Source organism: Kryptolebias marmoratus, linkage group LG8, assembly GCF_001649575.2.
Source record: "Kryptolebias marmoratus isolate JLee-2015 linkage group LG8, ASM164957v2, whole genome shotgun sequence".
Lineage (NCBI taxonomy): Eukaryota > Metazoa > Chordata > Actinopteri > Cyprinodontiformes > Rivulidae > Kryptolebias > Kryptolebias marmoratus.
The window spans coordinates 15,840,460-15,868,142 of record NC_051437.1 but is presented as its reverse complement, the minus strand read 5'-3'; the positions used below and the strand labels follow the sequence as shown (position 1 = coordinate 15,868,142).

Genomic DNA, 27,683 nt, shown 5'->3' with positions numbered 1-27,683 from the left:
TCACTAAACACAATACACACACAGTATAAAAAATAAAATACTGAAAGACCTCACAGAAGACTGAAAAGTATATATATTTATGAACAGTGTGTGTGTGTGTATGAAGGAATAATTCAAGTTCCTGAATGATTATTGATTTATTCTTTTTCTGCTGTCAACTTTGAATCTGTTTTATATTTTACTTTAGTAAAAAATGTCTTAATCTGTCCCTAAAAACCAAAGATATTGATGGTTCAATACGAAAAATCAAGATTTCTAAACCAGTTGTACAGACTAGCATTTGAATAGTAAACTTTGTTTTCATGCTGTTATTCTGTCTTTGCCCCACAGGCTACTTCACTCAGATTTCCACTCTGGCAGACGTACAAGAGAATGTGATGGAGTATCTCCATGTGCTGAGTCGTCCCAAAGTCATTGACCGGGAGCATGACACAGTGTGGACTGAGGCATATATTGACAGCACTGTGAGTTGACCAGAGTGTCACATGATAGGCTGCTAGACTCCATTTTGCACAGTTGTTCCTAAGAATGTATTAATACTGTGTTGTTTATTTCCCGGGTTTGGATTTAGGGGAAATTAATGAATTAGTCCACAAAACCCTCTGGTTAAACTGTGTCTAAAAAAAACCCAATTAATTTTAGATTGATGTATATTATCAAGTTAAAAAGTTAAATGAATAAAATACAGGCAGAGGGTTTCCAATTTGTTTTGACTTTGCATCTCAGAGTGCTAAGTGTATTCTTGCATGTGCAGCAGATGGAATCATTAAGTAGATGTGCCTCCTGTGTGTGTTTGGGACTCTTGTTGCGAGAACAGAACATTGACCCAATCCCAAAATGCAGATGGCAGACAATGATTTCTCATTACGATATAACTTTAAAAAGCACAAGCCTTAAATCATCTTTTTATCTTTTATAGCTTTGTGACACAAAGCTATTTCCCGACAAGAGCTTAAATGATAATTGCCCATTCACTGCAAATGAAAATTTACACACTCAGTACAACATGCTGTTATACTGATGCACGCTCGACTGTACATTTTGCTTGAGTAATTACATTCATAGTGAGAAAAGCAGCTGTTTTCAGCCATTTATGTGTAGATTTAGAGAATGAGAGTCGTAAAGAATCAAAGGGAACTGCCTTTCTGCCAGAAAGAATCTCAAAAACGTTCACATTTCATGACAATGTAGTTTTTCTCCTTGTGCGCCTAATTATTTAACACTTTTCCATCTTCATTTACTTTTCTTTGTCCTTTTAATCCTCCATTTATGAAAATAAATGCATTCACTTGGGGAGCACTAACAGTTGACTTATTTCCTGCACTGCAACCCTACTGACCAGAACATTACTTCTTGACCAAATGACGTTTTTAAGTTGCAGTTTTTGTCAAAGCCAATAGATGTCATGCAGCCTTTGCTATTCCATCATTGGAGAGCTTTCTGACAATTGTTCACAGATGTATTGACCTTCTCTCTGCACTCCTCCTCTTCTTCCCCTCTTTAAACTGTCCTCTTTAGCTCCCCCAAGCACAAAAGGTAAAAAAATCTTGTTTGAGGCCATCTTATTATTGAGTTTTGTTGGAGGCTGCTGTACGTCGATGTGCATTTCATGTGCATGTGTGTTTTGATTTATGATATCTGTGAGAAGAAGGCAATCTTTGGGGTAACTAACTGTCAGACTCACACTATCTTGTTTGACATTTGTATGCTGTTTGTCAACTTCCAGAGTCAGTTCACGCCTCATTGTTTTTTCAGTGTATCACTCTGCTCTGCATGTCTGATTAAAGAAAGTCGCACATCTGTGCACACACTCATTCATCAGTCGTGATGTGATGTTAGCTGTGCTTCGCTAGTATATCTCCAGGCTGGTGGTGTGATCTTGTGTGTTAAGTGTGAGGTTACATTTTGCTCTTTGGCCTGTGTAATTTCAGTGTGGAAACAAGATTGTCTGCGTTATTTGTTTTGGCGGAATTTTCCAAAATAAGCTGTTTTTGTCATCTTCTGGGTAAAAATCCAATAGTCCCTAATGACTGTGTCGGGATGATCTGTTCTGATGCCTTTTATCGTTTTTAGTGGATTTTAGTGATTTACGAATCCTATGTGGCTTGAGATAAGCAGCTCTATAATCATAACAATGATGGTGATGAACAAAAAGAGTGCTCTGCCTCTCTGCCAGCAGGAGCTCAGCACAGAACTGTCTCATTAGAGAGCTGGGAGGCGTTTGTCTGACAAAGCACTGTTAATGTGATAGAACGATGCTGATTGACATCGAAACGGCTCAGCAGAAAACAAAAATGAATATCACATTTTCAGATATGATAATTAGGATTAACAAACATCCGACATGGTTTAATTATATTTAAAAGGAAATGCTGAGATCTTTTGAAGTAGGGTTTTGGTGTGGAAAGGTTATAACCAGGTAATATCTTACCTGTTGTAGAAAGCTTTTTGAATGACTTCAGTTTTGTTAGTCTTGTCAGAATTAAACTCTGTTTCTCCAAACTGAGGCCAGTGAAAGCATCATCAACAAAAAAGTAAGATATTAGCTGTTCATCACTATTCCTCAAAACCATACTTTAAAAGAATCTGAATCATTACTTTAACAAGTCTACACTGCTCTGACCTGAGTACTACGGCACATGGACAAAAGTATCCCACAATGGAAAAAATAGCAAATGAAAGAAAAACACTCACAGTAGCTTGGTTATGAAGTCAGATAAGATATTAGCCCTTCTAGGGATTGCTCTGTCAGTGCTAGAAAAGTGATGATCGTTGGGGATTTGTGTTCCGGGGCTCATATGTATCATCTTTCCAGATGTGGGATAATACTATCTGTTGTCTGTTCTCTGCATCCTTTTCACTGCAACCCCAAATTTCTCTCTACTTGATAATCTGCCCTCTCTTTTTTTTTCATTTTGCTTTTCCTTGTCCATTCCTTGCCTTTTACCGGAGCTCTCGTCTCCTCTCCTCTCCCCTGCCTGCTCGCGCCTACCCTTCGTCTCGCCAGCTTCATTCATCATTCTCTGGCTCATTTGGCTTTGTTTCCTATGCTCTGTCAAATGATTTGATGGTGGAGATCAGGGACAATGTGAGTAAGGTTTAGGTGAGAGAAATGTGCCTGAGGCATAATTTTGGAACAAGCATAGTGCAGGTTATATATAGAAACAATGTAAGGAATCTATGGAATAAAGATGCTAAAAAGGTTCCTGGAGAAAATGTGAAGGGGCCTGTCATTTGGTGCCTGATTTTGTTTCCTCATTTTAAATCATAATGACTCTATAAGTTAATCAACTGTAGATGTACATATAATGATTACTTTCTGAGAGTTTCACTAAAATCTTTCCAGTGGTTCATAAGAAACTTTGCTAACAGACTTTCTCTGCAATAGGCTTTAGGAAGGTTTCAAATAAAAAAAAACTGAAGGATATCTTGGTCATCACAATATGTCTTAGGGAAAGCTGACAGCTACCATCACAACAGATTGTAGCTAAATATCAATAGCAATGTCAGACTTATGGCCAATTTTGTGTTTTATAAATCACCTACGGTAGCCATCTTGTATCAGTATGACTCCAATATTTAATCAGTTGAAGACGTGCATCCACTGATTACTTTCTGATAATTTAATTAAGATAGATTTTATTTTGCTAGCAGACATTTTCAGCATTAGCTTACATCAAATTTTCAAACAAGAAACTGAAAAATCTTTCACTAATCACAGTATAACTTAGGGATCACTCACAGCTACTGTCACACCAAATTTTAGCTCAGTAACTAAAAATGACAGAGTAATAGCCAGTTGTGCTTTCTAAAATACCCGTGGCAGCCATCTTGAATCAGAATTAGTCCAAAACCTAATCATTTGTAGACATGCATCCATCGATTCCTTTCTGACATTTTCATTCAGATCTGTCAAGTGGTTTTCAAGATGTTTTACTTACAGACATTGTTCTCAACAGTTTATAGGAACATTTCAAACAAAAACCTAAGGGATCTGTTAGCAGTCACAGTATGTCTGGCGTATCACTGACGGCTACTATCACACAAAAGTTCAAATCAGTATCTTTAAAACTGGCTGAGTTATAGCCCTCACACCTAGATCAGAAAAAACAGTGTCAGACAAAATGATAATGGAATAGGATAGGAACTCAAGTGGCCTGACTCTGGGGCTACTTGAGAGAAAACCACAAGCCTTACAGCATTAATAGAATGATTGCCTGAAAGAAGACAAAAATGCCTGTGTTGTGATGTATAATTTGTATGAGTATGGTAAAAGATGTGGGGTTTGTTTGCTAACCAAAGGTGACTCTAGGTCATGTGACCGCTCACTCTGTCAGCTGAGTTCCACTCGTTGGTTTGTGTTGTGTTTTAACAGTATTATTCTTTTGCAAATTACATTGTTGCCACAGTAACTCGAAACGCCACTAAAAGTAATAGCATAAATCTTGTTACCAAACCGGCCATTTTGATGTATTTGTGTGGGTACGTTGTTCCATTCAGGTTGCATTAAAGTTGATGAAATAGTAAAAATTATATAAATTTAGAGACATTTTTAAAGGTGGATAACAATAGGTACCTGCCATAGGAATACATAGCATGGTGAAGCCATCCACTCTTATGCAGGTCCCAGTTACTGAACATGTGGAACTGAGGTGAGGGTTGTTGCACAGAAGTTTTAACGACATGACTTATACATAAAAAAGTTTAAAAACTGACAAATGGTAAATCTCAGTGCATTTGGAAACATCAAAATGATGAACTGATGTTGTGATCAAACATCATGATGGATGATTATAGCAAAGTGTAGATTTTTTTTTAAGAACTGTTCCCAAAACACCTGTACAGTAAAAAAAACAAAACAAACAACAACAACAAAAAAAAAATAAGTTTGCTGGATTCATGCAAGCTCTGTTCCTAGTGAAGTTTGTTTTTAGCCTCTCCCACAGGAGACCACAGGGACAGGTTTTGGCTCCAGTGATTACACAGACCATCATCATTAAACCTTGTCTCCAAGGCAACATGGGTCACCTCATCTACCAGCACTCAATTTGTCACAGCAACCTAGATCATGAGGTTTTCTATGAGATACCAAGCACAGACCATGTGTGTGTAACTGAGCTCTCCAAGAGGCACAAGTGTCTTGATGTTTATGTAAGTCAACTGTATAAAAGTCTATGCTGGTATTCTTTTTCCTTCTCTGATCCACTGCTTTGTAAATGATGTACAGCTCTTTTATCTTGTCTAGCTTACTTCTTTAGGGACAAAACTGCATAGCAGTTTTTTCTAACAATCATTTACAACTAAAGTTTCTCTGTTCCTTGACCTAAATTATGAATTAAAAATAATTAGCATGACCTGGATGTCTGAGAAACTTAACTGGCATAGCTCCACTGTCCTGTCTGAAGTTTAAGCAGATACAGGTATATCACTTGGCGACTAGATGAGATTCAAAATAACACAAAATTTGGTACATTTTCAGTTGCAGATTAGTTGAATTCTCAGTGACCAGCAAGCCATGCAGCCACCTTTTGCACAACCAGTTTTTGAAAATCATGTGTTCATGGTTTGCAAAATTGTATTGTTGGTTTTGCACATTATTTCATTCCCATTCCCACCCACATTGTACCAACTTTGGCCCACTTTCTAGCCACCTCGACAGTTTCTTCCACATTTATGATTTCATCCACTGAAGTACATTTTAGAAATGATAAAAATCAGATTTGGACCAATTTGTAATTTATTGTTATAGCACATTATTTATCCTCAGCTTGGTTAGACCTTTTGGACCGTGGCCACAGATATTTAACACCAGATCTTAGTACATAGAAAAGATAAAAACACAGTTCTAGCCTTACAAAATACCTACTTTGTTTGCCTAAAAGGGTCAGCTGATGAGTCCCGCTTTGGGGTCTGGGGCAAGTGCGGAGTTTGACTGGGACAGCATACCTGTTAAATGGTAACACAGGTGTCATAAGGGGAGCTCAAGGGGAAAAAAAAGAAACATTTTTGAAGCTTCAATAAAGCTTTGCACCACAATGGAACAATTACATGATTTCTTTTTGTTTTTTGTTTAGTTTCATCAACTACTTAGACACTATTTTTCAAGTGCAAACAATGAATACATAATCAAGTTACAAATGCATTCACAATACCATACAATAGAAAAAAATGTATACAAATGGGCAAATGAGCAATAGAATTACAGAAATGATTCAAAGATTTGAGATGTCGTTTTTGAGAAAAACTTAGTTTTGCAAATTTTGCGAGCATGTTTATAACTCAAGTAAAAAGACAGTGAGCCTCTGCAACTCACATGAGGAAAATAAAAACCCTGCAAACGTTTCAAGACATTTTGGAAACTTCCTCACAAATGCCATTCCCAATTGAAACCCAGTGAGGTAATGGCTTTAGTGAGAATCATTTGTATCTGAGATGATGGACTGAAATCTTCTATTATTCACTTTACATGCAATATTTTTTTTCCTAAAGCAACCAAAGAAACCCTGATTTTCACCAAATGTAACTTTCCTGAAATGTATTCCTTCTTAGATTAATGTCCATGTGCAGAGAGCATACAGTGAAGGGATTGCTTGCCAGTCCGGTGATATATGATCTAATAGACCTCAGCTTGGAAATAGATTTGGTATTTTTAGATGATGCTTTGCTCGTTTCTCCTGCCCTTTGATCGATCACGTTCTGCAGCAGCAAGGCCATCCATTGTTACAACAGCTGTACTTAGGTGTGCTTTGTTCTCTCTTTGATGTCCAATACCTCTCTCTGGATTTCTATTACCAGCTGTCTGAACACAGGTCACCCATCCCCTTTTCTTCAATAGATTAGGAAGACAAAATGGGTACTAACAGTGTCCTGTCATTGCTTGTTATTACTGGTTGTAAAGAAGGCTATGCAATGAAGAAAGTAGGCTGTACTGGAAATGTGGTTAAATGGGGTAGAGTTCCCAAGACAAAATACCAAATTTGGAACCAATTGAGCTAAGTTCAGCAGAATCATATGAATCAATAGTAAAATTGCTGTAGGATATATTTTTCACTTAAATTTTTAATCATTTATGGTTGATTAAACAACAAAACTAATTTTGACAGTTAAAACATTTCTGACTGGACAAGGTCAGACCATTGTTTGTCAAGCACAAAGTCTTCTATGGACTCTTCATTGCAGTGTTGTTCTTTTATCTCCAATGGGTACTGTCATCAGATACAGACAACTGCTGGAAAGATAAATATCATAATTATTCCAGCAGTCTTTGGAGAGCGAAGATACCCAGATCCTAACTGGAAGCACTGCCTTTGGATGAGTTTATTCTGCAAGAGATCAAAGGCAGGCTCTGATTGAACACATTTTAAGGCAAATAAAATGCATGAATAAAACATGTCATGGAAGTTTTGAAGGTCCCTGAAGAAGATAATATAGCTAGAGCAGCTGCAGGAATCCCTTCCACTTCACAACTTAAGAGGAAAGTTTTATGCAGGTTGAAAAAAAAGAGTCACTCAGTGGATGGGACTATACAAGATGTTTCACATAATATGCATGGCACCATTGAATGTGTGAGGTACATTTTGTTTGGTAATATAACAATTATTTTTCATTGTTAACTTTTCTTTTCTGTCTTTCCCATGTCTCTCCGTTTTGCCATTCCTTTTCACTTGCCACCCATCACTGATTCTTTTTTTTCCTCTCTCATGACACACTCAGTTGGAGGATGGTCAAGGTCCAGTTCTGATGACCACAGTGGCAATGCCTGTGTTCAGTACGAAGAACGAGACTGTAAGTTCATAGTGGCAGCTGTAGGTTTTTTTAGTCCATTCAGTCTCATTTTTCTATCTAGCATTTTTTTTCTTAATGAAAATCTATGACTTATTGTAAAACACATGAAATGAGACTTTTAGTGCACATTCAAGACTGGAGAGTAAAATTTTAATTTGTTTGCATTTAATGAACACTAATCTCAGTTTGATTTCAGTCTATAAATTAGTACACAGTAGAGCATCTCTAATTGAAATGATGAAGTAGTAGTAGTGACTGCAAGAGACATAGGAGTATTTTTTTAAGCAAAACTACAGGAAATATTTCTAAAATGTGTGTTTGCAGAGAAACCATGGAATCCTTCTTGGTGTGGTTGGGACAGATGTGCCGGTCTCTGAGCTCCTTAAAACGATCCCCAAATATAAGGTAATAAGTACAAAATTACATATTTTAAATAAAATGTGTGCTGGAGCATATGACAAAACTTTTTACAATCAAATTTTCAGTCTGGTGTCATCATATTTCATAAAGCCCACACATCTCAATACGTTTGGGCTTTGTGAAACAATCTGTTTGAATTTTTCCTCTTTAAGAAGCTTATTAACATTGTTAAACCCATAAACTCATAAATCACAATTCCCCACCACCATAAAAAAGGAATTAAATTACAAACTGCACATACTTTCTAGAGTATTTATTCTGATTTCTTTTGTAGGTCTGAAACTTGTTTGGATTTCAGGTTTTGACATTTGAGTGTCTTATTTGTCCAGACATGAATAATGAAATGTTCCTGTTCTGAGTTTCATCATGAAAACAATTATTCCAAATGTGAAGAATGACAAAGGGCTTGATTAGCCCAGATTTACAATTAGGAGCAGATTTGCTATGAATCACTTTGGTGTGCCTGTGTTTCTGCTTATCATCCCAGCTTGGCATTCACGGCTACGCCTTTGCAATCACCAACAATGGCTACATCCTCACCCACCCAGATCTACGGCCACTTGTGAGTACCTCCATCGCCATCGAGACGCTGAACCAAAAGTTAACCTTATTATCCAAACAATCCTATTTAGAACACAGAGAATGAAATTCTAGTGGATCACATTTTTTTCCCTTACTATTCCTGTCAAGTAAATTACTGATTTTGCTTTCACAATGAGCGAGGCTGAAGATGAGTTTGACACAGAAAAACTGGTGTGTAATTGTGTGGGTGTTCTGTGCTGTGTCGTGTGAGTGTCTTAGTTGTGTGGCTGTATGTAGATGAGGAGAGTGTTTTCCAGCCCTCTGCTGCTCCCTGAATAGACAGAGATACAGCTACTGAATGGCCGTGATTAACTCTATTGTACTCTCCCACTCCTCTCACAAGAGAGTGAAGGAAGTTGCTGTACAGACAGAGGGAGGCAGAGGAGGGCTGGGAAAATGGCAAAACATGCAAGAAGGTGAAGGGTAAAAAAAAGTAAACGCAGTGCAACACTGGATGTAAACCTAAAACACTGAGTGGTGTGAAATGAACAGATGAGAAGAAGAGAAAGCAGATAGTACAGCAGACAGACAGATGGTTTAATAGTGGTCTAATTAAAGATGTTAATGAACAGTGTTTAACAGCTAATGAAGGGTGGGAGTATGTCCTCACTGACAGATAAATAGAAAGAGATTCAAAGGTACGCACATAAAGCAGGCACACACACAACAACTCAATCAATGCAATTAATAAGAACAACACTTTACCTTGATTCACCTTTATGTAATGCTCACATCAAACAGATTGACTTGGCAGCCAGTCAGCTAAAATGTTGAGCTGTATAAAGTGCTGCAGTGCTTCCTACAAAAGATTGGTGGATTAAAATGTTTTGGGTGTTTTTAAAATAGAAAGTCCAGTTTTTATAGGACAAGCATACAAGCTAAATGTGGTGATATTGTTCTGAAACTTGAAAATATACATCATTCAGTCTCAGGGACACTACTGGTGTCCACAAGTCCCAGTGGTACTAACACATCTTTTGTGGTGTAAATGGCAAGTATATAATCCAGATAAATCATAAAAAATTTTTATGAATGGTGAAAAAAAATGAAAAAGAACAACAAAAAAAAAAAACCAGCCCAATCTGAAAGAGCTAGCTCGGTGCCAGCTCATAGATGTTGGATGTATCGCTACTAAAGATTAATTTTATTTTGGTCAACAAAATAATCTCTATTTTATTGTAAAATTTAACATCAATGCAATAACATAATTTCCAAACTCATTTTGAACTCTAATCTATGTAAACTTAAATATTACCTGAAAATGTGTAATTTTTAGTTGATATGAATTTGTGTTATGAGCGGTGGTGTGACCTGATTTTTCAAAGGTGTTAGTAGCTATTAGGGGATATCATTACCTCACTGAAATGTAGGCCAGAAAGAAGTTGAAAGCACAGTTCAGTTAGGTTTTAATGAAGGCTGGACCCAGAATGCAGGCGGACTCAAGGAACTTCAAAAAATAATTATAATAGGCTGTCATGGCAGCAGCATGTACAAGAAACTAATACAGAGAGCACAGAGAAAGACAAGGAGGAACCCTGACTGCAGCTAACGATGCCTAACTAAGGAACAACAGGGAAAACACAGAATATAAAGAGACTAACAACTAACCAACTCAAACAACAACCACCTGGTGAGGAAACAACTAGGGACAGGTGAGAGTGGGTGGGGCAGGAGAGAACTGAAAAACACAAGGGAAGACAAGGACACAAAGAAATACAGGAACACAGGGATTAGAAACCAAAACCACACAGAAAACACCACAACAGGATACAAAAAATTAACATAAATGCAAACCTGATGGTCTCAAACACTTAACGCCCTCCAGACAAAAGCAACATTCATGAATTTGTTAGTGTGAACAAGTGACTACTGAATAATCAAATACTTTTTGTTGTTGTTATTTTAATAAAGAGTCAACAGGCTCTCAAAAACAGACAATATAAAAAGAAAAGAAAAAATCATGTCACTTTGACCGACGGGAGACTCTGTGTTCAGGAACGGAGGCAAGGCAACAGAATGCAGTCAAGATTAATTTATTTAAACCTGCCGGTCACATTTGCACCAACACCCATTTCCTCTAGTAAGACCAACAGGCAGGCTTTTATACTTTGGGCAATTCCAACACATACCAGGTAAAGGGGTGGTAAAACAAAAGAAATAAGCATTTACCCAACCTAACACAAACAATAAATGTACCAATAAATATTTACATGCATGCAAATCATTAGAACTAAACTAATCTAAGGTCAATCAAAGAATAAATTTAACCTAATATAACTCCTCAGAGTATTACCCCTCCTAATTGAAAATGGTATGCTCCAGGAGCTTTTTAGCAACACCTGGAGCATTTGTCTCCCTTTGCTGCTCCACCCTACTGAGACACACCCAGAAAGGTAAGTACTCAAACAATTAACAAACTCAAATTAAACCAATCAGAAACAAACTGACATTTTCCCCTCAATCTCCCTGTACAGGAAGGATGGCCAGTCCCTCTGCCCGAAAGAATATTTAAATGTCACAGTGTAACTGAAAGAAAGAACTGAAACAAAAAGCATTTGGTCTGTAAATAAACTAAACATATATCAATAATCTTTTATTAGGGATGGAACCCCTGGTCTCCATCACAAATCAGAAGATCAAAAAAAAAAGCTGCCCAGAGAAAACCCATAAAGGAACAATCAGATCTTACAAACTCAACGTTGAAAGGTTCCAGCCAAGATTTGAGCTGCCAACCTTCTCGCTGTGAAGCAACAGGACTGACAATCACTCCTAATTGACCTTAGCGGTGGGCTTCAGCACAGATGATGATTTTCCTTGAGTGTATCTGTGTTGGCTCTGTGTTGGTCTAGTGATTCATTGAGGATGTATTCTGCCTTTCAACAAAAGACAGCCAGGATAGGATGGTAGGATAGTAGCTAGATAGCATAGGTACACATGCTCTCCCTCAACTCTAAAGAGAAGAAAGCAGCATGAATGAATGTATGAAATGAAATCGCAGTAATCCTTTATGGGACATAAAAGATATAAAAAGTAATTTTTTTTTCAAGCATTAGTACAGGGAAGAAGCTCCTATTCAATACAAATGGTTGGCTGACCCACTGAAAGGACTCTGAGATGAATGACCTGGCCACCTTCTTCACCTGACTCATTAAGAACTCGTGGCTTCACCTCAGTTGTGAGCCTGACAGCGAGGAGTGACAAAACTCCTGATTCAATTTGGAAGGCTATGGTTGGTTGAGTGGTATCATCTGTTTCACTAAACCTCTTTCAGGGAATACAGTGACACTGGGGTAGCATGGTTCTAGTCTGGAATACCAACTACAAGCATGTACAGCACTTCATGTGAATGATCCAATCATCTTGTGCACAGAAAATAAACTACAGCATTCAAAAATTAAGTAATTCAAACCCTGAAAATGATTAGGTTAAGCAAAAAAAAAAAAAACAACAAAAAACAAAACTTATAGTAAATTAAGAATTGCCATTGAAATAACAAAGAATAATAAAGTAATATAATATAATTTGAAGTTGAAGTCTATAACTGTGATGTAGATTTTTATTTTATTTTTTTAAAAGTAAATTTGATACATTGTAAAATATTAGAAACATTAAGGAGCTGCAGTGCTGTTAGGGTCTAAGTTATATTTTATTCAACATTTATTTTTCTCTTTGGATTTTTGTTTAAATGGGGCAGTATGGAGATGGCAAGAAGCGAAGAAAGCCAAACTACAGCAGCGTGGATCTGTCTGAGGTGGAATGGGAGGATAAGGATGACACGGTGAGACGCCAGTAAATCCACAGTAAGCCCCACCACAGTACTTCTCCCAAAAATCAAGCCGATCTACAGGAATGTGTGTGTCTGCTTTGTGTTTCCAGCTGAGAAACGCCATGGTCAACAGGAAAACAGGAACCTTCTCTATGGAGGTGACGAAGAGCGTCGACAAAGGGGTAAGATGAATATAAAATACAGAAAGCACACAAACAAGCACCTCTTTTTTTTTTTTTTTTTTTTCTTCCGAATAAAGGTGTATGAGAGAAAATACCCAGCAGTGAGAATCCACTCGTCCAAGGGGTTGTTAAACCCGCAGCACAGCGATGCACCGGTCTGACTTGGGGATTTTGTTTCCTGTTCAGTTTGCTTGGCATGTGCTGCCGTGTGTCTGTGTGGGAGCCCCTTATCTCCACCGAGCACATGTTGCTGAATGCAGGAGATTCAGCCTCTCAATGATTCACCCGCTTGTCTCAGATGTAGACTGGAATCCAGGTGTCTGTGTGTGACTGCGTGTGTGTGTGTGTGAATCTTGTGGAGGTACTTTGCATTTTCTGAGCTTAGAGAGCATATTACATTCGTCTGATTATTAAGCATTCAGCATGTGAGTACAAAACTACACACAGAAACCCACTTGAGTGTATAAACACATACATATTTATAATCTCAATCTAAATACACACATTGTAAAACACTTATCAGGCTGCATCATTACAGGTCAAGACTGCCTGTACCACTAGATGGAGCCACATTGCAGGGAATCACATCAGATATGCGCTGTTACACCACCAAATAATTACTGGAGTGCCTGACGGTGTATTACTCTTTCTATTTCAGAAACGGGTTCTGATTTTGCACAATGATTACTACTACACAGACATCAAAGGGACTCCATTTAGGTAAGAAGTACAGACACATTTATCTAAACCAGTATTAAAGGCAAACAGAAATGCCTCACTTTACTTATTTATAGCCTAGGAGTAGCTCTTTCCAGAGGCCATGGGAAATTTTTCTTCAGAGGAAATGTTACTGTAGAGGAAGGTAGGGAATCTTCTTCTCTTTTTCATCTTTAAACGTTTTACTTTTGTTCGACTTGTTACTGTTTTCTTAAGTGAAAAAGCAGTTCTTTCTTCTTTTTTTGTGTGGTAGTTTGTAGATTTTGAAATGGTATCCCAACACTCAAACACACACTAAAAGTATGACTTGGTAATATATACTAATATAAATATACACACACACACATATATATTACAGACATATAATAAAATAATACAGCTTCCAGAAAAAAAGCTGTATATGCTTCTTTTTGTAATTTCAAATATGAGCCTACCACCATACACTTTTCCTTTAAAGACTTAGGTCTGTTGTTGTTGTTGTTGCTGTTGTCTGTAATCAGTATCTTACCTGCACTAGAAATTGCTTAAAGTGTTATCAACTTAGAATATCAGGCAGATCTCTTGAGGGAGAGAAACAAATGGCTTGTCAAAGCAGGATCAGTTTTAAAACAAATTTTAGTTGTGTTAAAACAACATTATCATTAAAACAAAAAATCATAGTGATTCAGGCAAACTCAATTTAAAAACTATTGCAGTTTGCATTCAGTAATGGTACACATAAATCTTATAACATATATTTATGTGTTAGCAAAGTAAGACAGTGTAAAAATAAAAAAAGGCATTTGCTTGAACCTCTTTAAAGGTGTCAGTTTCTCTAGTTGGTTATACTTATTGCATTCTGTTTTGCAAAATGTGTTGATAAGAAGTATTACTGGTAACGAACAGACTGCAGATGAATCTGTCTTCAATGAAAATAACCAGATTTTTATGTTAATGTTTGTCTAATGTAAAAGTGGTGGTGTAAGGTTTATAGAACTCACAAATTCCAGGAAAAACAATTCCCTTTGCAACATTACAATTTCAAAAGAACAAGCTTGAGTTTCATTAAGGAATGTTTAATATTGTTGCTCTCTGGCCGAAACCCTGTAGCTCCAAAAACACAACTCTTCAGGAAATGAAGAAAACACTTTTCTTTTCCATTAAATTAACAGTGTTGTCAAAAGTTCACAGGCTCTTTTGGACATTTTTCATTGGTTAGCCATCCATAAAACCACAGACGAACGTGAAGGATGACCTGAGGTGTTGATTTATGCAAAAACATAAAAAAGATGAAAAAATGGAAATGCTGGATTTTGACCAAACAGTGACGACATGTGGAATAATAATAGTTTCCTCTACCTTAGATGACTTCTCCAAAGTTTTCTGCATTTGATGATAATAATTTGCAGAAAGTGTTGACACCATCGTTGCCTGTGAAACTTGAAAATCAGTTTGTTGTGAAAGTTTTAACTTAATAAATGCTTGAAACAGAGAGCATGAAGTTTTTTGAAGCATTAGTCAGGTTGAACATTAGCTGAAGGTTTAATTTTTAGACACACCTCTGTCTTGAAGTGTCCGTCTGGACCTGCGTGTTCATATGTATATTTTCCTGTCAAGCCTCATGAGTGTTAATATTCATGTGGCGGTGTCTGTGTGTTTCTCTAAACATGTCCATCATGCAGAGCTCTCTGAGCATGACTTGGCTCTTCCTGATCTAATCAGACCTGTCACATCCATTCAAAAAACGCATTTTTCAACCCCTGTGTGTGTTTAAGTTAGTCTGCATCGGAAATGTAAATGGCTGTCATGAATTAATAATAGAGACTTTTGTTTATTTGTTATGAGACATTCTGTTATCTTTTTGTTACAGGACTACATGACTTAGAGCATCCCGATGTAGCTCTGGCAGACGAATGGTAAACGTATATGATGACCATGTTATATAAAACCCCCTCCTCAAGTTATAGGAATTTTTGGGACCAAATCCAGAATATACAGCCTAATTCTGAAATCAATCGGTTTTAATTTTGAGGAAATACAAAGGCTGTGAGTTGTTTAACAAATATTGTGGTGACCTGTGTCAGAAAGCAGTATTCTCGTAAATTACAGAAAATATTTTTCCAACTTATATAATGGCTTGCACTTATATAGCGCTTTATCTAGTCCAAGGACCCCAAAGCGCTTTACACTACAATCATTCACCCATTCATCCACACATTCACACACTGATGACAGTAAGCTACAATGTAGCCACAGCTGCCCTGGGGCGGGCTGACAGAAGTGAGGCTGCCATCACACCAGCGCCACCGAGCCCTCTGACCACCACCAGTAGGCGAGGCGGGTGAAGTGTCTTGCCCAAGGACACAACGGCTGAGACAGCCGGAGCAGGGGCTTGAACCAGCAACCCTCCGATTACAGGTCAAACCCCTACCTCCTGAGCCACTGCCGCCCAGTAATAATAATAGTAATAGTATGTGTGAATAGTAATAATAATAATAATAATAATAATAATAATAATAATAATAATAATAATAATAATAATAAGATGTTAACCATCTTTTTAATTATTATTATTTATCTAGACATTAATGGCTGAAGTCTCAGATATTTTCAAAATACAGCTCTAACACTCTAAACTTTATAAAAACTAAATTGAGAAGAGTGTCAGAAGGGTTCCCAGTTTAGAAATGAGTATAAAAAAAGCTTAACCGGAGCTAACTAGAACTGTGTATCATTTGTGCAATTCTTGTCATGCTATAGGACATACTGCAACACAGATGAGCACCCTGAGCACCGTTATTTGTCCCAAATAGAAGCAATAAAGATTTACCTCAGCGGACATGAACCCCATTTGCAATGTAAGCTATACACTTCTAAAGTTTTGTATTTTTGCTGTAACTGGTTTGGCTCCTGTTTTTTTTTTTTTTTTTGTAACACTAGTTTCTGTGTCAAATGTGAAGGTGACAAGGAGCTGATTCAGGAAGTTCTGTTTGACGCTGTGGTGACTGCTCCACTGGAAGCCTACTGGACCAGCCTTGTGCTCAATAAGTCGGAGTATGTCACCATCTTCATTCAAAAGTTGTTAGATAAATCTTGTATAAGTCATGTCACCCTCAGCCAAAATATTTTGCGATAGTATGTTTGTACCAATTAGACAATCGTCCACAAAGGCAGGTCACTTTGAGTTTGTCTCAATACACAGGAACTCTGACAAAGGTGTGGAGATAGCCTACCTGGGCACAAGAACAGGACTGTCCAGAATTAATCTGTTTGTGTTGCCTGATGAACTTACAAACCAGTAAGTAAGCCAAATATTTGAATATGTACACACCAAATGAACTACGCACTGAATGTTGCAGGTTGTCGCTGTTCTTCAGCTCAGTTGTTTTATGTGTGCATCATTGTCTCTTATCTGCCCCAAGAGACTTCCTAACAGCTGAAGACAAAGAAGGGGTGTTCAATGCCGATCACTTTCCTCTGTGGTATAAGAGAGCGGCAGAACAGGTTCCTGGAACCTTTATCTACTCTCTGCCTTTCAACACAGGTTAGTTATTTGTTTTTGATCATACAATAATTCTAATACAGGGATATAAATTGGCCAAACATTTCAATCATTTATGGTTGCATTAAGTAACAAATACTTATTCATGTTTTAATTTCTTCGAACTTCAATTAAAGCATTAAAAACTATCCTCACAGGCTAAACAAGCTGTGATCTTTTGGTACTGTTGTAAGGGCTGTGCAATATTGGTTTTATGTTTTTTTTTATATCCAGTGTTTCTTACTAGTTAATTATATTTCTTTTGTTGAAGATAGTTGTATTTTTTTAGGCAGCCATTTAGACAAAAATGTATCCAAAACAAATTTTCTATATATTGTATTTGATTGCATTATATCATATTTTATAATATCATATATGACATTGTAAAATATGTTATTTAGCAAAACAGTTTCATTTTTAGCAAAATCTTGAAAAGCCTTGTGGCATTTTTTTCGTCTTCATTGACTCATTATCTGTGGTCATGTATTTATGTCTGTCTTTTGTCCTTTGTTAAATTTAGCCTGTGCAGATGTGGATGAGGCCATTTCTGAGGGTTGAAATAAGATATGTGATAGGAAGAGGTTCACCTTTTACCACATCCACTTGCCGAGAACACGCAGTTCTGAAAGGACACACTTACACACAAGCATCTGACATATATTTAGTTTAACAGTGTCTCTAAGAAATGCTCTGCCCTCCAAAGGAAGAATTTGTTCTCAGCCGCAGGCTTTCCTTTAGTGCCAGCTAATACAAGTGATCTGAAAGCCTCTTATTTACTTGCCTGACTTGCCTTTGATGCACTCCTCTAAGAACTGTTGTAGCTTTTGCGATGAAATAGCACTCTCTGGTTTGTGTGTTCAGTATTTCTTGCTCCAACCACCATTTGCCTAATTCAAAACTAGAATAAGAAAATATGTCTGTAATTTTAACCCTGTGTGTATGTGTGTTGTTGTTTCTTCTGTTTTTTTTTTCCTCCTACACGTGTGGGTTTTTTAGGATCAGAAAACAAGAGTGTTGTATTGGCCAGTACTGCCATTCAGCTTCTGGATGAGAGGAAATCCCCTATAGCTGCAGGTAAGTGGGAATTCAAGTGGCTCTTTCTCTCCATCTCTCACACAGAACACTCTTCTACACTGTCAGAGCCTGTTGTATTCTCTTCCTCACAGGGCTAGGCTTTATATTCCTGCTCTCCAGTTGTCCACCCCCCTACTTATTTCCCTCCTTTAAGCTGAAACACTTTCTGCCCACATGTTCTAATAGTGCAGCTTTTGTAATTGTAGATTTGCTACTGCAAAGGCACACCATGCAGCACAGACATTTTCATCTAAAAGTATATGTCCTTAAATATATAGGTGGTTTTATAAACATTATTTGCACATTGGTCTTTGTGCAGATTAAACGCATTTAGTGGTACAGATGCATTTCTGTGTCCTTCTTCATCTCATATAGATGCTACACCTCTATGTAATAGAACTTGGTGCATGTTACTCTTTGACATCACAGTGGTACTTGCATTGTAAATACATAGTTTTATGTTATTAATTTTTAGAAAAATGCATTACCTACCTCTCTGCAAAAGCTGAAGAAGACTTCAGTAATGTTAAAATGATACTCACTTAGTTATAAAAGGTAAAATGCTTGTTTTTGATTAAAGATTGTTGGCCCGTGTCCAACAGTGATTAACATGTTGCTTGCAAAAGTTGAATTTTTTACTCTCCACCGCACAAAGTCTAAACAAAGCACTGCATGGAGCACAGCCTTCACTAGCTGTTTAAAAAGTCTCTGATATAAATACTGTATGGTCACACGGTTGTCAACTTTAAAGGATGACTTCTACTAACAGCAGTCTCACAGAAAAATGTTAAAGCAGCGAAAGGAATACCTATGATCAGAGGAGGGGTACAATCTTTTGGAAATGCAAAGATAAAATTGGAGAAGAAGTGAAAGGGCAGAGAAAGGAAAAAAAAAATTCACGATGGTTGGATATGTTGACATGAATGCAATGCATTGTGGGTAGTCTTTGCCTGGGGGAAGCCATTGGAGCAGAAGGACAATGATGGGAGAGTCTGTGTAATGCTGCTGAACACACACACACACTCCTACAGTCTCTGTATGTAAGAGTATGCATCAGATTTCTAGCAAAGCAGTGCAAAGCAGCCCAGAGTTTACACCAGCCCACAGTTTCATTTGACCCTGCTCGTTTTATCATTGCCGATTTAACATTTTAGCATTTTCTTAAATCCTGCTTTGCCAAACAAATGGATAATCATTGAGAAGGATGTCGTTACAGTGGGTGCTGATATACAGTAATGATGATCACGCTTGTCATATATGTTTGCAAGCATGATTTTTATATAAGAGTGTCAGAAGGAAAGAGAGATGTAGGCAAGAATGCAAATTTAGCGTAGGCCGGTTAGGGCCAGTTTTCAATGCCCTGCGCTCCACTGAGCTGTAGACTTGTGAATACGCCAACACGCTAACTAAACAGGACAGGCTGATGACATCATACACCACGGGCCCTGCAGACATCACTGGCGCTGCAATGTTGCTCTGCGTGTATGTACAAAGCGTGTGCACGCCAGCATGTCAGTTTGTGTGTGTCAGTGTTTGTGGTCACATCCCGAGCCACGTGCGGCAAGTCTGCTGCCATAAAATACACAAAAATCATACCAGTCAAGTCAGGCGTGAAGACCAAAGACATCTGTTTATCTATATGCGTCTCCAAAGTACATTGGGAAATTTAAAACTCTGTTAATAATCCAGAACCATTCTGAATTTTCCCTCTGTGTCAGTTAATATTTATGTAAAACAAAATTTAGCTGCCATTTACTGATAAACTTTGACAAAAAAGGGGAAATTGGTTAGTACTCTTAAGAAAAACATACCTTTTAAAAGAAAACTATTATATAAAAGGTTTTTCTATTGCAAACGGCACACAATAGCAATCATTAGTATTTAAATAAAAGTGCCTTAATACATTTTGGTGGACAATACTTCCATAATGTAGCCAGCATTATGTCACAAGCAAGACTAAACTTGAAACTCCTAAAAAAATGTGAGTAAATTTTGATTTGTGCAGCAATATAATATTGGGGACCCAAAATGTTGTTAAACACACCAGAAAATAAAAGAAGGGAAGAAAAAGACTGAGTTCAGGTATTGTAGAGTTTTGTTTTGTTTTTCATTTTAGTTTGTTTCATTATTGCTTTAACAAATTTTGTATTTTCATCTTAGTTTCCAAAAAAATGTTTTTTTTTTTTTTTTAGAAAGCACATTTTTATCACAAAACTATTCAACATTATTAGGCACAGACGCTTAGAGATCTCTGTAATGTTTGCATACATAATACATCTCCTTATACAGGCGCGCACGCACACACACACACACACACACAGACACACACATGCATACAAGTACAAATAAAACAATCTCAACATTGTTTTCAAACACTCATCACTGGTACAAACAAATGAGGACATAACTGACAACAGCTGCCTAATATGAATAACTATGAGTCAAAATTCTGAGAAACAACAAAGACAGCCAAAATTTAAAATCAGCTTGATAAATTCCAGAGTTTTACATTACAAATACATACAAATATACAATTATAAATATAAATTAGTTTTCTGTGATATGCATTTCTCAAATAAAACAATTTATATGTTTGAATTCTTTGCCCTGCCTTTCAAACCTGCTTACAGTGAAAGATACTCTTTTTATCAGTGCATAGTCAAATGTCTGTAGAATTTAGCTACCCAAGTCACAAACATGAGATGAGCTTATGCAAAAATAAATAATTTACTCCTTTTTTTTTCTGCAAATGTAAAAGTACAAGTCCACACATGGCATCCAGAGACAGTTAGGTTAAAGGGATGAGGCTCAGGTTTCAAGTCCAGAGAAAATGTTCTCATCTCTTAGGCAATAGCATTCTCCAGTGGTTCCTTCTCGTCTGCCGTGGCATGATCTGCCCCCTTTGCTGCAGCCAGCTCCTCGTTCTTCTTTAACTCCCGCTGATATTTAGCCATGATAGCAGCATAGGCACATCCATACACTGCTGCAGCTAACATCATCAGACACACAATCCCACACACCACACCAGTGATGATCACTGTGGCAATAGCATGGCGCAAGTTGACAGGCCGTTGCTTTTGCTTAGTTTCACACTCTGTCACACCGCCTCCTCCTCCCCCACCACCTAAACCCTCCCCTATTGCCATGGGGACATGGAAAGAGTGGCTGGAAGGATGGGCATGGTTGCCATGGGTGTGGCCTCGCAGTAGCCTCTCAGACTCCAGGTGATGTATGTTGGCAAACAGGTAATGGTAGCTTGTAGTCATACAGGCATGGAAGAGCTGATAAGGGATTTTTTGCAAGTCTTTATCCTTCATTTCTTCTGGTTGGGTGCAAAGCACTTCATCCACCACGCCACCTTGACATCAGCATTAAAGAGACAGAGAACATCAAAACAAGTGTAAACACTTTGGTTGTATGTTTCATCAGAAAATATTAGCCAGTTTCTTTTGAGCAGCTGACCAGAGAGGGAATTGTAATTACTGTAGCTGAGCCTAAACCAGCCCATTACTTTTTTCCAATCTGTATTAAGAAGCAGAATTAGCATGTGTGAGCAATATGATTATAGTGTTATGCAATATGATTAAAAACTCAAATAGGGTCTCAGCTGGATCGCTAGAACCAAATGAGTGGTCTTCTGGAAGGACAAAAAAAAAAAGAAAAGAAATTCACCTGTTCCTTTTTGCATATCTTAGAAATCTCTAGGTCTCTTTCTCATTTCAAACTCATCCTCACACACTTTTGTTCTTCCTGCTTGATTAACTACTAGCTTTCAATTAAACACAGATCCTTGGATCTGCTGCCTTTGTTTTGTTTTGCAGTAATTAGAATTTTCATCCTGGAAGACGGAATTTCTGTCAGGGTAACACAGACATGTAGGCGTGCCATGTAAGTCCGTGAAAGCCCAGCCTTTGCTGGAGAGTGGTAATTTTGTTTTTCAGTGCATGCTGTGTTTGCTCTTGCACAGAAGATAATGTGGTTTGGCTATATATACTACCTCGGGCTGTTGAAACTAGTACCATAGCTATCAGAGCTGCAGCACAGAATTTTTTGGAGATTCCTATGAAACACCGTTTGAGAATCAGTGGATTCTTGCTTTCACCTACTGTCACAGTCTTTGACATATGCAATTAAAATTTCTCACATGTACTATCAAAGTTTCTTACGCTCACAATCATTTGAATGATGCTAACGTTCTGACAGTGAGTGTGTGGCATGATGATAATGTATGTTCACAAGAATAGTTGTATGGGTGTTTCAGTTTCAGTAGCATAAGTGAGAAACTTTGACAGCATGTGTGACAGACTGTAATAGCGTATGTGAAAGCAAAAGAAGAAAAAAAAAAATTGTAAAATGATTCCGCTTCCTGCACAAATGAACAATCTCAATAGTTCAACAGCACGTTGTCAATTGTTGCAAAATGGTTTAATATGTCTATGCCACACACTGATCAATGGAAGAAACACAAGCACCTATATCACAATCTTTATACAGCAAAACTTCCATACAAACCTAACACAATGGTGTCATTATCTGTAATGATAAATATATAAACAGAACATTTATTTAGCTCAAACTGTTATTACAAAAAGGAAAGTGAAATTATTGCATAGATTTAGACTGCACCATTTTTAACTTACTAGTTTTAGAATATTGTGTTAAAACAACCCAAGCAGCATAAACCATAATGCCTGAGTGGTTAGGGTGCAAACCACATGGGAGAAAATGCCCTCGGCAGCTGAGACCCCCATCTATGTTTATTTGTTTCTCACTTTTGCACATTTAGTGTTTTTTTATTCCTGTAACTATCCAATTTAAGCAAAATGCAAAGAAAAAAAATGTTTTTTTTTTTGTTTTTTTTATATATACAAGTTTAAATGCTGCCATGATATAGCAATGAGCTGTCCATGAACGTACTTATAAGAAATGACTGCCTAAAGCTTGTGGTGGTCTAACCTTTAAAGAGGTAGGTTTCCAGCCAGAGTTTGAGGCTTATGAGTTGACAGTCACACCTCCAGGGGTTGCCTCGTAGTGTGAGGCTGTCCAGGTGGGTCATGGCCTCCAGCAGTGAGCGGTCCAGTCTCGTTAGCCTGTTGTTTGCAAGCCCCAGATAGCTGAGGTTCTGCAAACTGTCCCCCATGGCTCCAGGTAAACCCCATAAACTGACATGGAAGACAAATTAGATGAGATTTAGTGAGCCTCTTGACATCAAACTCATATTATATATATTTTTGTCACAAGCATCAGAAAACAAGGTAACATTTACAAGTGTCAAAGATTAACCTGTTGTGTGAGAGATCAAGGTGAGAGAGTGAGTGTATTGGTCCAAGCAGTCGCTTGTCAAGCTCTCTCAGGCTGTTGTAGGCCAAACTGAGGCGCTGTAGAGTCCTCAGACCAAGGAGAGCCGTTGGTGAAATAGACGTTATAGAGTTGTTAGATAAATCAAGTATGCGAACAAGGGGTATTTCCCTAAAAGCCATTGATCCCAACCCTCTGATACGATTATCCTGTAGATACAGTTCTTGGGTGTCTGGATTCAGTCGTCGAGGGATGTCATACAGGCCTCGACCTCGACAGTCTACTACTTTGGTGTTACTGTTGCAGCTGCACTCTTTTGGACAGGCATGTGACAAAGACAGAGGACAAAGGAGGGCACACACCAAAATCACTGTGGAGACAGACAAAATATTGCATTAAACATAAGAAAGTAATATGCAATACCAAATAGTGTGTTTTAAAGGTTGAATCACAATTTGACTCCTCTGAGCAATGACCTGTACTACTGTTACATAATTGCACACAGCAGCCTTAAGCCTTCATGTTCATTATCATCAAGACAGATCAACACTTGAATCAGCTTTTGGCAAGAATATATACACCATCTTTATTTCACTCTTTATCTCACAAGAAATTACATTGTTTTTTTGTCCAGTTATTTCAAAAGTAAACTTTTAACTAACATACACCCCCACTTCTGACAAATAACATCCCCCCTTCCACCCTCCTATACAGTGACCCTTGGTGACTTCACCAAAGCTTCATAACCCCACACCCACATACACACACAAATCCATACGCAGCACATATTGAGTGTCTGATTCCCTTTGAGATAACTTCACATGTCCATTCCTTCTGGAACATTACAGTTGTATTTATAGCATCGGCTTGACTAGCTCGAGGCTCAATGAAATGCCGCTCTGACCCAAGGCTGCGAGTGTAACAAGCTGAAAAAGTTGAATCATAGATAGAAAGAAAAGCTGTACTGTGAATGTTTTCATAAGAAGACAAGATAAATAGTTTCTTCTTCCAATTCCATTGCAAGTTTTATATATTTAGTGTTTTCTCAAAAGGTTTGGCAATGTCTCATTCTCTTCTGAATAACGGCATCCGCTGCTAGAATTGTCGTCAATTTGTCTTTTCACATTATGAAATATTTTAACTTGCACATTACAAAACAGCGTGCACCAGCTTAATAAATTCAGCTCACACTATTTGCATTTGGAATTTCGAAGTTAAGAATAGTATCACTTAGCAAAGATGCCTTTATTCTGTTCTGCAGTTCTAACAACAAATCCTCTTTACACCTCGCCAGAGTGGTGAACTTGGATATTTTTTCGGATAAAATCTTTTTAAAGGATCATTTTTTGCAACTATTTTCGGTATCCAAAAATGATCTGATAACCCTCTAAGAGGTCCCGACCTCTTAGAGGTTGTGAACCTACTATTTAAAACTACTATTTTAAGAGCTCTAGGCCGTGTTCTGCAATAATAATTTTCTGTTTTACTGGACGTGATATAAATTACACATTTAGAATGTGTCTGTGATACAGTATTATCTTCATCATCAAGCTTCATAACATGGCTGAGTTGAGTTTAGTTTGATGTCGTGTTAGCTTTGAGTCAGTTTTTCTTACATTAAAGTGTGCATGAAAGAATACAATCCAATTACATGCGATTTATTATGTGCATTTACTGAATAATAAACTTGCATAAAGTCCACACATAAACACATCAGCTTAGTGAAGCATTATGATCAGCTATGGAATGAGGTCAACACAACAGAGTCTCTTTTTTTTCCCCTTTTTTGTTTGTATCCCTCCAGTCCAAAGCAAATACAAAAAGTTTATAATAACATGCCCACATAACCCACTGCATATACCACTTCAAATGGCATCATTAAATTGTACTCAGAAAACTGTACTCTCTATGTTGCTTTACTTAATATACGTAAAAAGAAATGTATTTTGTGATTTATTGATTATGACAAGCAGTTATAACAAATGTTAGGAACCTACTTAATCCTGCACACCTTTATATACAAACACATGTTTACAAACAAACGTGTCTCCACACTAAACATCGATGGAGCTCCTACCTCTCATATCTGCCAGTCGTCTTGGGGCCACTTGCGTTCAGTGTCCTTTTGGATGCCTTCTTTGGATTGCGGTGTCTGTCATCGGTTTATGATCCATTTGCCGTCAGTGAGGCTGAGGAAGGCTCGTCCTGACTCTGTGTTGGCTGATATTGTCAATAGGCAGAAATTAGAGAGAACAAGAAAAGCTGCAGAAACAAGTGTTGCCCTCAGGATCCCCAGTAGCGTTTGCAAGGGTTGGAAACCCCATCAGAGCAGGCGGATCAGAGCGCAGAGCTCACTGCCAGCCAGTCTGAGAATCACTCGAGTTCGAAGCTCTGGCTCTCTCTCTGTTTCTCTCTCCCTCTGTCTTCTTTTTCTGTTTTTTTTATCACTATCCTCAACCCCCTTTTTTTTGTTTCATGTCCTCTATTTTTACCCCTTCCGTCTACCCTACCATTTCTCTTGACTGATCTAGTTGAATTTTTGTCCCTCTGCTGAAAGCAAATCAACACTCTGTCCTTCCCTGTCTGTATTTCTCTCGATCTGTTTTGCGCTCCCCCCCACCACCCCTATCCTCAGCTGCATTGGTGTGTGAGTTGGTGTGTCATCTCCCTGTGGACAGCTGTGCCTCTTAAATCACAGCGCAAACACATTCACTGACAATCATGTTACACCTACTATTGCTCTGGCAAGAAGCGAACAAGATAAAATTAGATCTAGATTGCAGAATGTCGACAAAAATACTCAACCGCTTCAACACACAGTGAACATCGGATGCCCATTGTTGTGTGCCATGCTCTGATGATATTATGCATAAGCCGTGGGCAGAGGGGCTGACTGAACACGCCCCCAGCACAGCAACACGGAATGCACAAATGCACACATTTGCACACAGTTTGAATTTTAAGCTGCTGCATCAATTTACATAGTTCTTTCTTTTTATTTTGTTTTGTTTAGCTGCTAAAACGATTGCCTCTCATATGCAGCAAAGAAATGATCAAAGAGACAGGAAGAGATGAATGATCGAATCATTTTTAACGATGACTATGGTTAAGCTTACAAGCTGACCTTGGCTGCTGGGTATTTGCCTTCCTGCCCATCCAGATTTAAATCCTTTTATCTGCTGAAGGGCCTGACAATTATTTTAATTTTGTCAGTAAAAACTGAACTCTGTTTATGTCCCTGATTTTTGTATATATTTGCTAAAAACGTTAAAATATCAACATTGAACAAGTGTGCCTCATCTACATCGTATATTGTATCCATGTATCCGTTATTTACACGGACGCAGGAAAATGCATCTGCAAATGTGTGATGTCACCTTTGCTTCTGTGAAAAGACCATATGTTGATGTGTCTAGACAGTTTGTTCTGTTTTTGCTGCAATGTCTAAAAATGTTAATAGGAAAAAAAAAACATGTCCTACAATTTCATATGACTCATTCATCTCATAAACATTCAGTGCATGCACTTCTGTTACCTGAAGGAAAAACTTCCAAAGGTGTTTATCTGCATATGATCTTTCTGGTTGAGTTTGGTTGTCTATTTTTGTTTCTATGTAAGATTTTGCTAAAAGCGTTTCAGTCACTGTAACAACAGATTACACCTTCTGTTTGCAACGCTTTGTTTATCAAACCATGAAAGCTACACCAGCTTATCTCTCAGATGACTTTTTTAGTCTCTCTCATTGTTGTCCAAGAATACTGACCCAATCTTCTTTACCACATTGCTTCAGGTTATTGAGGTTAGTGAGGTGTGCAGGAATTTCTTTGTCTGTGACTGATAGTTTTCACCAAAAGTGGCACTGTGCATTATTCCAAAACATTCCTCCACTTTTGTCTCATCTGTCCAAAGGACATTGTTTCATCCATCCATCTGTCCATTCATCCGTCCATCCATCTGTCCATCCATCCGTCCGTTCATTCATCCGTCCATCCATCCATTTTCATTACCTGCTTTTTAGTGCAGGGTTGTAGGGAGTTGGAGCTTATCTCCAGCAGACATTGGGTGAGAGGCAGGGTGCCAGAAATGTTTTTGTTTCTTTAGCCTTTTTAGGCTTTGCAGCCATGTTATGTTGGAGGGAAAAGAGATTCTCCTTGCAACCTTTCAAATGTAGCCCTACTTATTTAGTATTTTTCTAATTGCACTGCATCCAACAATAACAATTATCGTGCTAGACGTGAAATCTTAGAACAGTGGCTGTTGGAAGAATAGTTGATGAAAATACATCCCTCAAAACTGCAGGAATATTGTGAGAAATGTATGAATTTTCAGATAAAGTGTC

General features: G+C 37.8%; 2 protein-coding genes across 3 annotated transcripts in view; one reads left to right on the top strand and one right to left on the bottom strand.

Moving 5' to 3' along the window:
• cacna2d3a (calcium channel, voltage-dependent, alpha 2/delta subunit 3a) overlaps positions 1 to 27,683 on the top strand; it is a 114,648-nt gene that overhangs the window by 70,844 nt on the left and 16,121 nt on the right. The window contains exons 12-26 of one of the 2 annotated variants that reach the window (XM_017415112.3): positions 331 to 464; positions 1,519 to 1,536; positions 7,714 to 7,785; positions 8,110 to 8,190; positions 8,693 to 8,767; positions 12,482 to 12,565; positions 12,664 to 12,735; positions 13,394 to 13,455; positions 13,530 to 13,597; positions 15,302 to 15,347; positions 16,192 to 16,289; positions 16,392 to 16,485; positions 16,634 to 16,729; positions 16,854 to 16,975; positions 17,969 to 18,046. In XM_017415112.3, the coding sequence (XP_017270601.1) occupies positions 331 to 464; positions 1,519 to 1,536; positions 7,714 to 7,785; positions 8,110 to 8,190; positions 8,693 to 8,767; positions 12,482 to 12,565; positions 12,664 to 12,735; positions 13,394 to 13,455; positions 13,530 to 13,597; positions 15,302 to 15,347; positions 16,192 to 16,289; positions 16,392 to 16,485; positions 16,634 to 16,729; positions 16,854 to 16,975; positions 17,969 to 18,046 (1,200 nt within the window). The remainder of the gene's footprint in view (positions 1 to 330; positions 465 to 1,518; positions 1,537 to 7,713; positions 7,786 to 8,109; positions 8,191 to 8,692; positions 8,768 to 12,481; positions 12,566 to 12,663; positions 12,736 to 13,393; positions 13,456 to 13,529; positions 13,598 to 15,301; positions 15,348 to 16,191; positions 16,290 to 16,391; positions 16,486 to 16,633; positions 16,730 to 16,853; positions 16,976 to 17,968; positions 18,047 to 27,683) is intronic. The other variant, XM_017415113.3, reaches the window with a different exon arrangement.
• Positions 20,185 to 26,150, bottom strand: LOC108235239 (leucine-rich repeat and transmembrane domain-containing protein 1). The gene is made up of 4 exons (XM_017415114.3): positions 25,422 to 26,150; positions 23,330 to 23,714; positions 23,003 to 23,208; positions 20,185 to 21,404 (listed from the first exon to the last, which is right to left on the bottom strand). The coding sequence occupies exons 1-4, from the start codon at positions 25,426 to 25,428 to the stop codon at positions 20,890 to 20,892; spliced, it is 1,113 nt and encodes a 370-aa protein (XP_017270603.1). The 5' UTR covers positions 25,429 to 26,150; the 3' UTR covers positions 20,185 to 20,889.

Coding starts and splice junctions, on each gene's coding strand:
- LOC108235239 (XM_017415114.3), bottom strand. Junction 23,209..23,329: donor CTTGATCTCTCACACAACAG/GTTAATCTTTGA, acceptor CTTCCATGTCAG/TTTATGGGGTTTACCTGGAG. Junction 21,405..23,002: donor GGAAACCTACCTCTTTAAAG/GTTAGACCACCA, acceptor GCTGATGTCAAG/GTGGCGTGGTGGATGAAGTG.